Here is a 14,636-nt window from a genome sequence, read left to right on the forward strand (position 1 = left end):
CTTGCAATATTCTAAACAATGCTTCTAAACTCTAAACGCTCTAAAAGAGCACAGAATGACTTGATTTCTGATCTCTGCCTCCTCTGCACTCTGCCACCTGCCGCTCTTGGCCACGCCCACTTCTCCGCTGCAGAGTGGAGATCAGCTGATCAGCTGAAGCTTCTCCTGTATCTTAGGCTGCAAACCAAACTGGTGCTAAATAATTTAAAATAAATTATTTTAAATAAAAATTCCATGCCAATTGCCCTGTGATGGACTTGCGACCCGTCCAGGTTGTCCCCCGTCCCTCGCTCAGTGATTGCTGGTCATGGGCACCGGCGACCCCCGTGACCCAAAATGGAAGAAGCGGGTAAAAGATAATGGATGGATGGATTCCATGCCGATTGTGCGACTCATCCATCATCAGTCTGCCAATTGTGTGTCATGTCCAATCTTATTTTGAAAAATCGCGATAGAGCAAGTCCGTGAAAAATGAACCGTAAAGTAGCGAGGTATTAAATGGTAAATGGACTGTACTTATATAGCGCCTTTCTATCTTATTTCAAGATACTCAAAGCTCTCTAACTAAACTGCTACACCAGCTATTCACTAATTAACATTATAACTTTAAAAGACATATAATGATGGAACTGGTGTGAAGCCAACCTTAAATTATCCTACATGTTTTGCAGTCATTCTACCTCTGCAAACTTTTTGCTTTTTTAACTGTTCTTTTAACAACACGTTCGGCTCAATCAATAAAAACGAGCTATGATCTTTAATATTAGTAACTTTAATATTTTTCAAATTATTTATTTTTGTTTATAAAATGTTCCTATAGAAATGTTTTAAGGTCTTCAATTTTTTTCTAAAACATGGTCTGAAAGCTACTTTAGCACAGTTACTCTATTTTTGTCAGCTTAATTTTTTTTTACGCTTGTAGCTACTATGCTGCTGTCTTGCTAATTTTAGCCTATAGCTACAGCTTTGCTAATTTTACATTTTAGTTAGTGTTCTGCTTGTTTTAACTTTAAAATGCAATTCAAAACGAATTCTTCAAAAAAGTCTTACCTGGCTCTCAGTACCGTCATCTATGGGCTCATAAAGGTCACTAATTGCCACAAACCTGCCGAGATAAAAATACATTGACATGTTTTTATATATTGTTGGTTGTAAATAACGTTAAATGGCCTGCTTGTTTGGTAAACTATAAATGCAAAAAATAATATTTTTTAAATGCTAAAAGGCATCTCATAAAAATGTTGAGGTAAGTCTGGCACTGACTTTTGGTCAATGGGCTCCAGCAGCTCCAGGGCCGGCTCAATCTCAGCCTCCGGGTCACTGGTCTCCACTGTGGTGCTGGCGATAGCGATGTACTTCCCCTGGGCTGCCACATTGTGAGCATAAGAGATCATGCACACATAGATGTCTGCAGTAGTGAAAAAAAAAAAAAACAGATCAGAGGAGCACAAATTCCAGAATAAACCAATCCATGATCATTTATGACAGAAAACAAAAATGACATGACACTTTAATCCTCTGTATTTATATTAAGTCGTGTTTGGCTAACCAGCTGCTTGGCTGCTTTTGTCAAGCTTTTATCCCTGTTTTTATCTGTTGTTGAGTCTTTTGGCTAAATATTGTGCCATATTTTTCAGTTAATTAAGTTGCTAGGGTAGAGTGGGGGTGTTGTAATATGAGATGAGAGATCAGTGTATTAGGTTTGTTTAATCTAAACCAATTGCTGTGTTTGAATTGTCCACTCGTGCACTTTCACTGCCGTATGTTAACCGTTTTGTAGTGCTGTTAGCATAGGCGTCGCAACCATTATATGTGAAGGGGACAAGTCCCCCCCACATTAAAAAAAACGTTCATTTGGACCCCCCCACTTTTACTATACAACATTAGTTCAGGCAGCGCAGTTTCTCTTTCTTCATGAACAAATCCATTCCACTTGATTAATAGGAGAATACTCAAGCCACTAAAACTCCACTCCAGGTTTTCCTGGTTACCTCCAACTCTCCACCGTCCCTTCCTGCCTCTTGCCTCGGCAGAAAACGTACAGGTGGAGGAGGTGGAGGTACCTGTGTTCCTTGCTCACCAGTTTAGCAGCTTAGTGTGGGCAGTGGTTGACCAGGGGGTTGATCATAAACATATATTCATGTTAGGAGGATGCTTGAGAGGAGCACTACGCCTGTAGCATGTTAACTTAGCAGTAACTGTGACGCTGTGAGACGCTGCAGGTGTAAGAGACTCTGTGTGTTCAGGTGCATTAAAGCTGAAATGTCTTTAAACCCCCACACCTTATTGTCCTCAAGCTTCACGAGAAACATCATTTAGATGAAGAGTGTTGAACACAAGTAAAGTTAAAATGTCTTTAAAATCCACAGCTGAATTAACACAAACTTGGTGAGAAACATGAATGAAATGTGTGGAATTAAAGGAAATCAAGGTGAAATGCTGCTTTTTTGTTCACTAGTGAACACCTTTATTTACGTGCGCACACACGTGCACGCGCGCACACACACACCTACACACATCGTGTCCCCCCCACATTGCGGTGCCCTTGAAACTCATAATGTGATGCAGTAAAAGTAGTGTACAGAAAATAACACTATGATGCAGCCTGAGCCGATACAGCATGCTAATCAAGGCTAATGCTAATGCAGCTCAATATTGTGATTGTCAAGACTCTTTCACAAAACAACTCCGTCCAGGATATAAACACTTTCTGGCTGCTTCAGTGTGACTTCTGAAGGGACCAAGGTGATGGGGTGGGATGGGGTCAAAGCCACCCCATCCCTGGTATGCCTTTGTGCCGTGGAGCAAGGCAGCAAAGTGGCCAAGACAAGGAAAAGTAAACCGGTGCCTCTGCTCAGTAATGTCATGAAGTGATGACACGGGTTGTGCAACCACCCGGTCGCAACAATTAAACAACAACAAGCAGATTTATTACCAAGTGAATACTGATGATGACACACAGCAGTTTTAAAAGTATTTAACCATTAAGTGAGTTTATTTATAAACAATATGAGGAAGACGTCCCTCACACGTTTAATATGTAGTGTAGCAAGTCAACCCAGCTGGGTTCTGCTCCATGGCTCTTTTGATTCAGTGATGCTTGCTTCATTCATTTTTATTTTTTCATATCTCAAGTACCCTGCTACATCTGTGATTTAGGAATGGGCAGAAGAAGCATAAAGACAGCATGGACTGTGCGGCCATTACGCGGCACTGTTTTATAAAAAAGCTTCAGACTTGTTAAAACATGCCCCAGATTATCTAGACATGTGTATGGCCTCAGGATTCAGTCTCTGGTAGTGGCTGATGTGGTCATGTTGGCATCATCGTGCCAGGATCTCCAGCTCTTCACTAGAGCAATTTGCAGCAGAGTATGAAGTGGCTGGAATGAAGATCTGCAGCTCTAAATCTGAGACCATGGTCCTCGGTTGGAAAAGGACGGACTGCCCACACCTGATGACCATAGACGTGGAACATATATCGGGGCCAAGATGGTGGAGAGGTAGGGCAGCCCACTTGGGACCAGAAAGTCATAGTTCATCTCCCCGACCTGCCATGATGTCCTTGAGCAAGACACCTAATCCCTAACTGCTCACCGGGTGCTTACATAGCTGCTCCACCTGGGTGTATCTCAGGTGTGATGGGTTAAATGCAGAGAACTAATTTTGTCATTGTATAGAAACGTACAATGACAACGCAACATTTTATTTTTATTTATTATTACAAGTGAGGGAAGTTTGGAGCGTGACATCATCAGACAAATTGCTGCATCCACTTGTGGACTGTGAGCCGGTTTGTTGTGGTGAAGAGGGAGCTGACCTGCAAAAGTCTACATTCCTCCCCCCACCATTGTTCAAAGCTCTGGGTAGTGACCAAAAGAACAAAATCTCACACACAGGCGGTCAAAATGAGATTTCTCTGCAGGGTAGGTGGACTCATCCTTAGACATAGAGTGAGAAGATCAGTTCTCCAGAAGAGGCTCAGAGTAGAGCTGCTGCTCCTCCACATCCACAGGAGCCAGTTGAGGTGGATCAGGCATCTAGTAAGGATGGGCCCTGGATGCCTCCCTAGGGAGGTGTTAAGGGTCTGTCCAACTTAGAGGAGACCCCGAGGAAAGCGTGGCTAATCTTCTCTATTGACTGAGTTATGAGACTTGAGAAATTATTAGAAAAATGATCCTACATTTAAAATGTCTGGTGAATGTAACGATGAAACACAATAAAGATCATGATCATGAGAGATCATCTCTCTCCAGTTTTAGTTTCTCTCCATTGGCTCCCTGTCAAATCCAGAATAGAATTCAAAATCTTACTTCTAACCTACAAAGCTCTCAACAACCTAGCTCCATCTTATATTACAGATCTTATTGTTCCATATTTTCCTAACAGAGCGCTTCGCTCTCAGACTGCAGGTTTACTTGTGGTTCCTAGAATTTACAAAAACAGAATGGGAGGAAGATCTTTCAGTTATCAGGCTCCTCTCTTGTGGAACCAACTTCCAATCTCTGTCCGTGAGGCTGACACATTATCCAGTTTTAAAACTAGACTTAAAACTTTCCTTTTTGCTAAATCCTATAGTTAGGGTCGGCTTGGGTTTCCTGAGCTGTCCCTTAGTTCTGCTGCTATAGGCTTAGACTGCTGGAGGACAAACTGACCACACTTTTCACTCTGCTACTGTCTTTACTTTCTCTACTCAACCTGTTTTGTATTTGTAATTATTTTTTCTATCCTTAACATGTTTTTGTCTTTCAGATACACCTGGACCTGGACCTATACCTGGACCTATACCTGGACCTATACCTGGACCTATACCTGGACCTATACCTGGACCTGGACCTATACCTGGACCTACCATTCTGTGTTGGTCTGTCTCTCCTTCCTGTCCTCTCAACCAGCCGGTCAAAGCAGATGGTCTCTTGTCCTGATCCTGGTTCTGCTGGAGGTTTCTTCCTTTTAAAAGGAGTTTTTCTTCCCACTGTCTCCACTGTGCTTGCTCAGGATGAGAGACTGCAACGAAGACAAGATTCAACTTGTCTGCTGGATTCCTTAGATAGAGAACTTTACTAATTGGCTTTTATGTGAATGTTCCTGTAAAGTCCCTGAGACAACTTTGTTGTGATTTGGCGCTAAATAAATAAACTGGGGGCAGCACGATGGCTGGTAGAGCTGCTGCATCTCAGTGAGCAGGTCCCTGGTTCAAATCCCGATCCAGGGGCCTTTCTGGGTGGAGTTTGCATGTTCTCTCTGTGCATGTGGGTTTTCTCCAGGTACTCCAGTTTCCTCCCACAGACCAAAAACATGCATGTTAGACTGATTGGTAACTCTAAATTGTCCCTAGGTGAGAGAGAGTGAATGGTTGTTTGTCTCTATGTGTCCCAGTGATGGACTGGAGACCTGTCCAGGATGTCCCCTGCCTTTCACACAGTGATGGGTGGACATGGGCACCAGCGACCCCCATGACCCAGAAAAGAAGAAGCGAGTAAAGATAATGGATGGATGGACAAATAAACTGAATTGAATTGAGTTGAACATCACAATATGAAAAGCAAGGCACGTTTTAGCTTCTTTTACCATCTGCACACACACAACAACTACAACAACTTTAAATCAGTTGTTTTATGCAGAATAACTCGTATAGTGATTGTTCTTCAATAGTTACAGCTGCTTCTGTAAACAGATATATTAGAACGAAAACAGGTAACAAATATGTGTAAATAAAATTTATGTCAGTGATGTCGGTGACAAAAGTTTATGCAAAATTTATTTTTCAGCCAAAACCAGCTAAATTATGTTGCTCATCACCTCAGATTTGAGTGTGTATTTGAACGTCAGTTTATGTGACACCTGACTGTTTTATCTATTTATTTATTTAATCCCACTGAGAACACAGATCTCTTTTGTAAGGGAGGCCTGGGACTGAAGGCTTCTAACATGCATGTTTGTGGACAACCGGAGTAAACCTAACCAAACATGTGGAGAATGTGCAAACTCCACACAGAACGACCCCAGGTCCAAAGCAGGGATTGAAACCAGGACCTTCTTACTGTGAGGCAACAGTGCTAACCACTAATCCATCGAGCTGCTGGGAATATTCAGCACACATCTATGAAATACTGCATTCAAATAGTATTTTTTTAAAAAGTTCAGACCATCTTTTATATGCAGTAATCCTTCGTTACTTCGTGGTTCGTTTAGCGTGGACTCACTCTATCGCAGTTTTTCAAAATAAAAGTGGACATGACACACAACTGGCTGATTAATGCATGAGCGGCACGATCGGCATGGATTTTTTATTTAAAATAAATAATTTAAAATTATTTGGCACCTGCTGCACCTTTGTGCAGCCCAGATCTGCAGCAGACACTTCCTGCTGCAGCTGATCAGCCGTTCTCCGTGCAGAACGTAGAAGTGGGCGTGGCCAAGTGCGCTCGCTGGTGTCAAAGAGTAGAGGCGGCAGAGAGCTGAAATCATGACATTCTGTGCTCCTTTAGAGAGTTTAGAGTTTAGAAACATTGTTTGGAATATTACAAGAGTGTGGGAAGTGTTTAAATTTCCTTTGATATATAAATACCAAAATAAACTACTTCGTACTGCTTGTACTAGTATTCCTACTTCGTGGTTTTTCACTTATCGCGGGACTTCAGGGTACGATCACAATAAACGAGGGACTACTGTAGTTTACTACATGTATAACGACCATGATGTAGAGGGTGAGTAAACATTTTGAACACGGCCAGTGTCATTCAAACTAGTTAGGTCACCTTGGTAGCCCCTGACAAATCTCCATCCTGCACCAGACAAAGTTCTGCTCAGTGTCTGATCTAACTGTGAAAAAGCTTCAAACACTGACTATGTCTCAACCTACTCATGAGCTGTACTTTGTGATGCAAATAGACCGGGCAGCTCCCAGACTTTAGAGTAAATATTTGTTGGGTTGCCAAGGGAACATGTACATACTCAGATGGCAAGCCTGAAAATTATGTTATAATTAGTCTTGATTTGCCTTATATGACTTAAACTAAGACAGCTAATAAAAAACACTTTAGAAAATCATTTTTAGTAATGATAATTAGGTCTTTTAGTCAAACAAATGAGTTTTACATTGACACAAACTAAAATAACAAAGTGATTTCCATGTGCCTTTCATTATGGAAGAGCTTCAGGAATACACACCCTTCATGAAACGCCACGTTTAAAAAGATGGTTTAGAGTTGAAGAGTTGTCATGCTGCACTGAGAGCATCAAAAAGAGCAATTATTGCTCGTTTCATCGACAAAAAACAGCAACATAAGCCGTGCTTATATAAAAAACAAAAACAGAAGAAAGCCAGGGTTGAAAGGGAAAGCTTTGACACAACACCACAGCTTTAGATTTCTTCAAACCAAATACAGCAAAAATTCTGCAGCTATGTCAAATGTACTTTGTGTTATACCCAAAATATGACATAATGACGGATTTGAGCTTATCTTTCTATTAAAATAAATTCAAAACTATCACAAAACTGACTTTAGAATTGAAACAGTTGTCTTGAGTAAATATTTTTTTGTTACAACAAAAGTACAACATACTGCACATTACATGTCCGTCAAAAAACTACATTGCTACAGATTTATAGTCCGGACAAGCAAAGACCTTGTATAACCTTTGACCTTGATTTATAACCTTGACATCTGGATCTGGCGTGATGAAACGTGGAAGCTACACTCAATCTATGATGATGCACGTGTGTACCAAGTTTCATTAAATTATCGTGAGCAGATCAGAACTTATGGGTGGTAGTACTAGAGAAACTATACTTACGTACAGATACTAGACGTCCTTACACGTCTGCCTTTCAATGGGCGTGTCAGAAAAACAGCTGATTATAGTAGTGAGGTGCAATGTTGGTCTGTTATTGTTCTGGTAAAATAAGCTAATTTGGAATTTACTCAGTTCTGCTATGTGGGCAGAAGTGGTGTCGTCTGCATTTTTGTTTAGGGTATACTGTGCTTAGCAACCAAAGTACACTGATTAGTACTAGTATTACAATGTAATCATCAATTTATTTTGATTTTTAAGCATATTGAACATTTCCAAACTTCTCTGATGCTTATATTTGAATAAATGAACAACAAATTTGGTACTCAGTTGTCTTTGTATTAAAACATGTTACAGAATGTATAAAACAGTATCAAAGCAAAGCGCTGCATACCCATAGATCGTTACGGAGGAGTTTCACTGCCGTTTAATGTATCAATGACACGTGTCTAATAATATGTCATGTATCACTGGGCACTTTTAAGTGGGTATACTGAAATTCTTAAGCTTTTCTAGTGGGTATACTCCGTATACCCGAGTATCACGTAGACTGCACCACTGGTGGCGGCTATAGTTGAATCCTGCTTAGGCCCGCAGGCCAGTGTGGGGCCCTGGAAAGTACTTAATTACCTCCAAAGACATGTTGACTTGTAGTTTATTCTGTATCATTTATAAAAAAAGAACATCTACTTAGTTTTATATTTATGTTAACGTCTGTCTCTCCTTCCTGTCCTCTCAACCAGCCGGTCGAAGCAGACGGCTCCTTGTCCTGAGTCTGGTTCTGCTGGAGGTTCTTCCTGTTAAAGGGAGTTTTTCTTTCCACTGTCCCCTTTGTGCTTGCTCAGGATGGGAGACTGTGATGAAATGAAGATTCAACGAGTCTGCTGCTTCCTTAGATAGAGAACTTTACTAACTGGCTTTTCTATGTATGTGGATGCTCCTGTACTGTGCCCTGAGACAACTCTGTTGTGATTTGGTGCTACATAAATAAACTGAATTCAATTGAAAAATCTAAAACTACTAATGTATTCCTTTTTCCTGCCCAATAAGTAATTGCTATATCTCCATGATTACCTAAACACAACATAGAACTTAGCTCCGCCCCCTGACCCCAGTGAAGCCAGGGCCGGCCCAAGGCATAAACAAACTAAGCAGCTGCTTTGGGCCCAGGGGCCACTAGGGGGCCCCTTATGTGGAATTGAATTTTTTTATTTTTTTTAGTAATGATTTCTATATAATTCCATTTAATATTTTCAGTTCAGCTTTTGCACATTATTGCATACATTTACATAGTTTTAAGAACTAATTATTCAACTTCATTTTTTTTTTTTTACCATTTTACGTGGTTTCAAGTAATTAACCTAAGGTTAATTAATTAAGGGATTAACCTGTCGAAACAACGGTTGAATGAAAAATTGTTCATTCACATTATTTAAGTATTTCCTTGGTATTTGATTTTATTCAATTTTGTCTGTTTTTGCACAATTTAATGTATTTTTATGCATCTAAATTATTTTATCTGTTTCTTGTTGATCTTGCTCTACAAAAATATTTTGAACATTACTGTTGCAGTTCTTTGGAACCAAAGACAATGAACAAGATGACACTTTTGCTGTAAAATACACTGCATACTGGTGTTTATCTTTTCTTTTGTTACTTTTATGATATATACACGTAGGATTATGTAAACAGGGATGTCAGAGTTGCAATGAGTTTGTTAGGTGATGAATGATCTGATCGTCTGACTGTTGATTGCAGTAATCCACATTATTAGCAGAAATGGAGGGACCCAAACCAAGTTTCGCTTGGGCCCCATGGAGGCTTGGGCTGGCCCTGACTCAGGCTTTATTGATTGACTGCACACAAAAGGACCGGAAATTGTTAGTAAGTTGGAGGAATAATACTTTCTGCTTACAGCAGTGACCTTCAAATCACTCACCAACATCTTCACATCATTTTTTTTTGTCAATAAACAAACATCTGTGTGTTGTTTGGTGTAGATTCAAAGTAAAACTGGTTAACTAATCCTGTCCAGAGCAGCTCAGACCTCCATTTCTGTGATCTGATGATCCACCAGGTCTGACTGAGACAAAGACAGACTGACAGAGATTCTGCATTGGATTGATTTTTTTAATAAATGAACTTGTTTGACTTCTGGTTTTGTGTTTTGTTCTGATGTGGAAGTTAAAATGAATCCATCCATGACAGATTTAATGTGTCCTGTTAGAAGATTTGCTGTTTATTACAGTAGTCCCTCGTTTAGAGCGGGGGATCTGTACCCTGAAGACCCGTGATAAGTGAAAATCAAGAAGTAAGTGATAGTTTATTTTAGTGTATGTTTCAAAACTGCAAACACTCTAAAAGAGACAGAATGTCATGATTTCAGCTCCCTGCCTCCGCTGCTCTCTTGGCCACGCCCACTTCTCTATTCTGCACGTGAACAGCTGATCAGCTCCAGCAGGAAGTTTCTCCTGCAGTGTGGGCTGTACAAATGTAAAGCAGGTGATAAATAATTTGAAATAATGTATTTTAAATAAAAATCCCATGCCGATCGTGCGGCTCATCCATCAATCAGCCAGTTGTGCGTCATGTCCAATCTTATTTTGAAAAAACGCGTTAGAGCGAGTCCGTGAAAAATGAACCATGAAGTAGCGAGGGTCTACTGTTTTCATGTTTTATGTAGATTGTGTATTTTTAAAGTATGAAAAAGTGTTGACTAAAAAATTTTTGACTTTGAAAAGTCTCATTAAATTTTAGAAATGTGAAAAGGGATTTTATAATTTGTGAGCTATCAATTCCAGAACAATTTAACAGATGTTTTGTTAATATTTTCTCGTTTACAGTTTTCTTACAGTGGTTACAGCAAGAGTGAATTCACAGAAAGTTATTACTGCAAGCTCACCTGAACCCACGTGACTGGCTGCAGGTCAGGGCGAGCCGCAGCTGATTTATTAATCCTGTTTCTTATTTCTGTGCAGAAGAGCCAAGCTGCTTCCTCTACACCTCTCAGGTTTACAGGTTGAATATTGTGGTTGTAGTTGTCTAAAATAACTTGTTGCTGTTTATGTTTCCCACTCAAATAAACAAACAAACAATGTTTTCAATTTTCCTGTTTCAGTTTGGTCTTTATAAATTATCTGTAAAACAAAGATAAACTACTGAAAATATCAAGAGCAGAAAAAATGTTTCTGGATGTGAAAAATCTGTGAATTTATTTTGAAACAACGAGAAAATCTAAAAGTAGATCAGATCATTTTTAGACTTTGTCCAGATACTTTAATTCTGAGCTCAAGAAGGCTTTCATATAAACTCAAAATGGAAGAAAAAAGTTCTAAACAAATGAATTCTAGCTGCTGTTTATTTATCAGATAAAGTGAAGCGACTGCTCCTTTCAAGAGATTATCAATAAAGCTAAAGGTGCAAATGATGCTCACCTGAGTTACGATTGACCTGATTCTGAGGAATGATGATCTGGCAGGAGTTAGCCTCATTAGTGTTCTTGATGGGGTGGTTGAGGATGCAGATCACCCGGATCACCTGACCCGCCTTACGGACACGGTCTGGGATGTAACTGGGGTCACAGATGAGCTGCTTACAACGAGCTACCTGTAGAAGGACGACGTTTTCATTTCAGATAAATTCACTGATTGTGTTTGCACAAAGTTGGTCCAACATGGTCAAACTCGAGTTCCTTTGGGCTATAGACCAATGTGACCATACCTCACCCTCAGACTTCACTCCAACCACTTTATCACCGTCCATCACGATCTCATCCACTGGTTTGTTCAGCATGTATGTTCCACCATAGATTGCGCTCAACCTGATAAGATAAATGACAAATCAAGATGGACTTAGCATTATTTTTAGTTACTGACAAAGACTATTAATTGCATTATAATGATGAGAAATAATAGAAAACCTGGCAAATCCTTGTGGCAGTTCTCCCAGACCATACAAAGGGTAGAGGTAGGGGCTCTTCCCGTAACGTGCCAGTGATTCACTGTACAGTTTGATACGGTTGATCGTGTCCAAACAGGCAACATCAAGATATCTGGAGTGAAAACAACGAGGAAACTGGATTCAATTAGTTTGACGTAAATGTTCATAAAAGTAAAACAAAGTGAAATGTCAAAATAACTGAAAAACACAGAGTGAGTGTAGCTTTGTGTTGTGAAAGAGCTCAAAGCAGTAAAATCACAGATAAAAACCACCAAACGCTTGTTCATCTGTGACTGTGGAGGTATTCTTGCTGCTCTTACTCGTCTGTCCTGTAGAGGGCCAGGGCGTGGCCGGTGAAGTCAATAACGTCCTGGCCGAGGTCAAACTTCTTGTAAACATCTCTCATCGTTGTGGTTTTAGGATCCACACCTTCAAAGGTCTTGGGGTCATTCTCATCAAAATTGGCAACGAAGACCAAAAATTTCCGAAACCGTCGCTTCTCAAACATTCCCATCAGATCTGGACATTTAAACACACGCTCCAAATTAAATCGAGCTTCAGCCAAGTAGTCAGTTGATGTTTTCACTGTTATAAGATACATCTGGATGAGCTTTGTTACATCTGGATGGCTTACTTGAAGCTAGCGCCTCGGTCTCAGTGGACGGCACCTTGTAGATCTTCCCTCCCTTGTAAACGAAGCTTCCCTCCACCACTTTAAAGTCCAGGTACCGGGTCACCTCAGTGTACAGCAGCATCTTCACAAGCTGGCCTGTAATGACACAAATTAAAGAAAGGACAAGTGCTCCGTAAAAGAAAGCACTGAGTCTGCTGCCTGTCATGTTTTAAGCTAAGATCTACAAAAAGTGACAGAGTTTTAGTTGAGCTGCTCAAACCCTGTAAATAACGTTGAACGCCATCACCGGCTTGACATCACAACTTACGTTGGTGCTTAAAGAATATATTGTAACAATAAGTTTATACTTCAACCCACTCCTTTGAACGTGTAAATATACTTTACTACTGGTGGGTTTTTTCTCTGCTGGATTTTGGTTTGAATTTATTTTCTTTTTATGTAACTTTGTTTATTCTTTTATTATACTACGTTCAATAAAATTAAACTCAAACCTTTATTTAGACAGATAAGTCACATTGAGCCTAGAAGACTCATTTACAAGTGAGACCTGTTCAGACAGACAAAAAGTAGTGAAACTGGACACATGTAGGAACTGGAGGTGAAAAAAATCCCAACAGACTCTTTCTTCTTGGATGAGAAGAAAAACTCTAATATTAATTTTATTTATTATTTATTATTCTGTTATTATTATCAATATCATTAACTGAGTTATAGCCATTTTGTTGTTTCCATTAATCAGTTGGTTGCAGCAGCCAATTTAAAATGGCTTGACTCCAAACTCACGTGATTATTTTCTGAAAGGTTCATCTAAATTCATCAAGTGGTTCATGGAATATTTTACTAACAGTCAGAGTCAACTTTAATAGTTAATGTCAAAAGTATCAAAACAGATATCGTACATGTTGTAAATGACTCTCAGCCACTACCACACCTTTTCTTTCTCAGTATCTGTGAAACTGACTGGTTTATAGTCAATTTAGTGTTTACTAAGGTTGCTTAGCTGTGGCGGCCATCTTGATGGGGCTGATTCTAAAAAGGTAATCAGTTGTAGATGTACATTCATTGATTACTCTCTGAGAGTTTCATCCCTATCCATCCAGGTTCATCAAATATTTTGCTAAAACAACACTCAAACAAACACACACCCATACTGGAAAAAACATTATCAACCCTTTTTCCTCATGATATGTGACTAAGGGAGAAACACACCTGAACAACTGCACCTGGACGGTCACTTTTGACCATTTACCTTATTGTGTGAAGACCTTTAAATCATAAAAGTTATTTTATGCACACGTGATCAGATACTGACCATTGGCCATGAGAAACTTGGGGATGAGGTCAACATTCCAGTCTCTTCCCCTGCCCATGCTCTCCGGTGGACTCTCAGGGAGACTGAAACGCTTGTACAGCTGCAGAAGACGACAGGGAAACAGAAACTTCAATAAAATCTACGGGACTCACACAGTCAGATGGATAAGGCTGTCAGTGATCGACTGCAATAAAGCAGCACTGGAAGGACAACGGGACTGACTGAAGGACATTAAAGATATACTGAGTTCAACATTTTTCAGTCAGGTCATATGGACAGTTTCTTTTTTGTTGTGCTGAAACGTTTCGCCTTCAATCCAGAAGGCTTCATCAGTCAAACACACAACACAAAACTGATTTTTCCCCCCCAACAGCTTACTCCAACGTGGAACAAACCACCACAAAGAAAATAAAAAAGAAACTGTCCAGATGACCCGATTGAAAAATGTTGGATTGTATACCTGGATTATTGAGCATGGACTTTGTTGATATACTGAGTTGTTTTTGGCGGCACGGTGGCTCAGTTAGTAGAGCGGTTGCCTCTCAGCGAGAAGGTCACCAGATGGAATCCTGGCTGGGGGTGCCATTCTGAATTTACATGTTCTCTCCGTGCATGCGTGGGTTTTCTCTGGGTACTCCGGTTTCCTCCCACAGACCAAAAACATGCATGTTAGACTAATGGTAACTCTGAATTGTCTCTAGGTGAGAGTAAGAGAGTGAATGTTTGTTTGTCTCGTTTGTCTCTATGCGTCTCTGTGAGGGACTAGAGACCTGTCCAGGGTGTCCCCCGTCTCCCGCACAGTGACTGCTGGACATGGACACCAGTGACCCCCGCCACCCGAAAAGAAAAAAGCAGGTAAAGATAATGGATGGATGGATGGATGGATGGATGGATGGATGGATGGATGGATGGATGGATGGATGGATGGATGGATGGATGGATGGATGGATGGATG

At 40.3% G+C, this 14,636-nt stretch overlaps 1 protein-coding gene across 1 annotated transcript in view; it reads right to left on the reverse strand.

The window, feature by feature from the left end:
- The window catches only part of gdi1 (GDP dissociation inhibitor 1), a 44,981-nt gene that overhangs the window by 27,994 nt on the left and 2,351 nt on the right, over positions 1 to 14,636 (reverse strand). Inside the window, exons 3-10 of the mRNA XM_037684651.1 lie at positions 13,682 to 13,781; positions 12,370 to 12,504; positions 12,056 to 12,254; positions 11,716 to 11,847; positions 11,517 to 11,616; positions 11,231 to 11,402; positions 1,264 to 1,408; positions 1,051 to 1,105 (exon numbers count right to left, since the gene is read on the reverse strand). Of these exons, the coding sequence (XP_037540579.1) occupies positions 1,051 to 1,105; positions 1,264 to 1,408; positions 11,231 to 11,402; positions 11,517 to 11,616; positions 11,716 to 11,847; positions 12,056 to 12,254; positions 12,370 to 12,504; positions 13,682 to 13,781 (1,038 nt within the window). The remainder of the gene's footprint in view (positions 1 to 1,050; positions 1,106 to 1,263; positions 1,409 to 11,230; positions 11,403 to 11,516; positions 11,617 to 11,715; positions 11,848 to 12,055; positions 12,255 to 12,369; positions 12,505 to 13,681; positions 13,782 to 14,636) is intronic.

This window comes from Nematolebias whitei, chromosome 11 (genome assembly GCF_014905685.2).
Source record: "Nematolebias whitei isolate Nwh7 chromosome 11, NemWhi1, whole genome shotgun sequence".
NCBI lineage: Eukaryota > Metazoa > Chordata > Actinopteri > Cyprinodontiformes > Rivulidae > Nematolebias > Nematolebias whitei.